Source organism: Agrilus planipennis, unplaced genomic scaffold (genome assembly GCF_000699045.2).
Source record: "Agrilus planipennis isolate EAB-ADULT unplaced genomic scaffold, Apla_2.0 scaffold524, whole genome shotgun sequence".
NCBI classification, from domain to species: Eukaryota; Metazoa; Arthropoda; class Insecta; order Coleoptera; family Buprestidae; genus Agrilus; species Agrilus planipennis.
In genome coordinates this window covers 2291-5225 of record NW_020439290.1, presented here as the reverse complement: position 1 = coordinate 5225, position 2935 = coordinate 2291, and the positions used below count along the sequence as shown (strand labels likewise).

General features: G+C 31.5%; 1 protein-coding gene and 1 long non-coding RNA gene across 2 annotated transcripts; one reads left to right on the top strand and one right to left on the bottom strand.

The window, feature by feature from the left end:
- Positions 1–272: 272 nt before the first annotated feature.
- On the top strand, positions 273–857 carry LOC112905599. The gene is made up of 2 exons (XR_003231897.1): positions 273–752; positions 815–857. It is a non-coding gene; the product is annotated as an uncharacterized LOC112905599 (long non-coding RNA).
- A 677-nt stretch (positions 858–1534) lies between these two features.
- LOC112905597 (thioredoxin-like protein 4A) lies at positions 1535–2245 on the bottom strand. The gene is made up of 2 exons (XM_025978303.1): positions 2001–2245; positions 1535–1947 (listed from the first exon to the last, which is right to left on the bottom strand). Exons 1-2 carry the CDS (start codon positions 2076–2078, stop codon positions 1597–1599), a joined length of 429 nt encoding a protein of 142 aa, XP_025834088.1. The 5' UTR covers positions 2079–2245; the 3' UTR covers positions 1535–1596.
- Positions 2246–2935: the final 690 nt, after the last annotated feature.

Below are 2935 nucleotides of genomic sequence, written 5' to 3'. Positions count from 1 at the left end.
ATTACAACATACTACTCCCAAATTTTTTTACTATATTGGATTAGATTGGGTTAGAGTTAAATTTCGTTAGGCTATTTTTCAAATTTTCGATTTTACACCTGTAATGGGTACTTCCAAATCTTCGCCCCTAACTAAAAACACTATTCTTCTACAAGGTTATGCCAAGCCCCCCTCTAACCCTGCCCTGGTCCTAACCACTATCCAATCTCTGACCAACGGTTTCATTATTTAGTCATTTTATTTTCATTATATATGACAAAATTGCAATGTTTCCTCAAACTAAACAAAGTTTATTTTACGATTTTCTTTAGGAAAAAATCACTATGAAGTCTTAATCACTAAATAATACAGTAAACATAGAACTTGCATAGAAATGATATGTCTCTTAAAACTTAATTAATGTATTGTATTTAATTTTAATAGAATTTTGCTTTTTAATTTGAGTGGCATCTAAATTATTATGACTTTGACATTAACTAGTACGTAAGTAGTTAGAAATGTGTATTTGATTTAGAAATATCCCTATCTTAGTTATAGAAACGGAATGCTTTTTTATTAACGATTAATAAGATTTGAATTTGTTAATTTCTGTAGGACTACAATTCAACCACAAGCTCCTCAAAACCGTCGTCAGTTAAAACAAAAACTACAGTCGTTCAAAATAATACAACGACCACTCATCAAGAAAAAACTGTCACCACAAAAACCCCTGAAAAAACCGAAAACGATTCCAACAGGGCTTCAACTATAACGTGAGTTAATTTTCTAAAATTAAAGCAATTCGTAATGTTAATTTGAAAATATTGTCTTACAGGAATGGAACGCCTAGCAAAAATGAACCCAATCCATTTGAAGAAGAAGAATGGGATGATAGTGACGCGTTGGTAGACAATGGAGAACCTGGTATTCCTGTGAAGGCTTTATATGATTATGAAGGTGCAGAAAATGATGAACTCAGCTTCAAAACTGGTATGATTTTATTAGTTACTTAATAGAATATTTCTTGATAATGCAATGCAAAATAATATCCCAAAGAATTTCTCATAGGATGCAAAAACGTTTTTCGATCTGGATGAAATTTTATTTGGTACAGATGGAGAAGCAAAAAATATTGGTTGAAAAAATAATTGTTATCTCAAAGAGTATAAAATTTGCAGCATGTACTATTGTGATTGGCATCGAAAGAATTTTCAATTAAAAGTTATGCCATGTCATCTTGTTTATCAACATAATGCTACTGTAAAACATCCTACAATTTTATATACAAATTTTTGTGATTTAGCATTCTCTAAGCAATGATAAATCAGTTTTAGTAATTATACGTGAATGATATTTTGCAAAATCTACTTTTTTAAACATGTAGACAATAATCTGAAGATATTACCTTGGGCGTTTTAGTCTGAATTTTAGCGGCCCGCACGTTGTACGCTTTCTTTTATAATATATATTAATTACTTTTTGTGATTATAATGAAATTACTTAATTGACAAGCAATAGTCAAACAAAAAGTTCTCATTATTCCAAAANTTACAACACAAAATTATTAAAATACCTACTAATTATCACATACAATAAAAATATTGTGATTTATTTCATTTAATATCTATATTTAGTAGAATAATCTTTAGGAGAAACCACAAGACCTCTGCCTTTTCTAGCACCTCTATAAACAGTTTCAATAATATCGATCATTTCTTGTTTATCCTCTAATGGCCAATTAATTTTATTGTTATTACCAGTACCCAAGTCAATCATTATATGCTTGTTTCGGAAGAAGAACATTACAGTGCATGGGTCATAAAGTTCATACATTTTATTAAAGTCTGGAACTTCTGTAATATCCACAAGGTATATAACAGCGAAGTTTTTTACTTTTTCTGCTATATTGTACAGTACTTCATCCATTCTCATACATTGTGGATCCCAATCATGACCAAATCGTATGACCTATTGAAACAACTATTTATTTTAAGAGGCTTATGTCTAACAATTTCACTTACAACAACACGATCTTCTTCAGATAATATTGCTTGATCCACTTGCCATCCATTGTGCAGATGAGTTAACATATACGACATTTTAATGTTTTTGTTATCTTCTATAAAATTTATTCGCAAAAATGAATTTCTGGCATTCAAAAATTTGCACAAAACTTTTAAAACAGCAATGATTATCGGTTTATTATGGATCTCTATAAATTACTTGTCTAGGTTAAATGTGATATAATTTGATCTATGGATACAATAATCATCATATAATCATAGAATAAAGAAATACACATAGATAATATATCATAATAATATTGCCATAGAATATTACGAGATTGGCAAAATGTCTTGAAAGAGTCACCACGTCCCCATTTTAAAATTAATTCATGTGTTATTTATTTGATGCCAGTATTTAATTCTTATTTTGTTCATTTGTAGATAACCACAGGGTAATTCTTTACATTAGTTGACATTGGAATTGAGACATGAAGTTTAGTCAGGTAGGTAGTACTGACCAAGTGAAGTAGTGTAGTAGTATTTACTAGAATTTTGTTTATTATTTGTTTAAAAATGAATGTGAGTGAGATACAGGCCCTTAAAGTTTTCTTAATCGGAGGAAATACCGGTAGGTACGGCCCTGGCTTCAGCCTTCCGTCAGCTGTTCCCGCCAAACATCGTTTGTCCTAAAACATATCTTCCTAACATTATTCTAATGTATCAGCCCGCCTTCGGCGGGCAGGGGCATTAAACAAACTCGAGTCTGTCATACATCTACCTAACTAAACAATGACGTCATCAATGCATATTTGGCGAGAACAGCTGACGAAGGGCTGCAGCCAGGGCCGTACCAATCGAAATTTCCTCCGATTAAATAACTTTAGGAGCCTGTATCTCAAGCTACATTGGTTTCCGCACGGAATTAATGCTACCACACGATTCTACTTGGT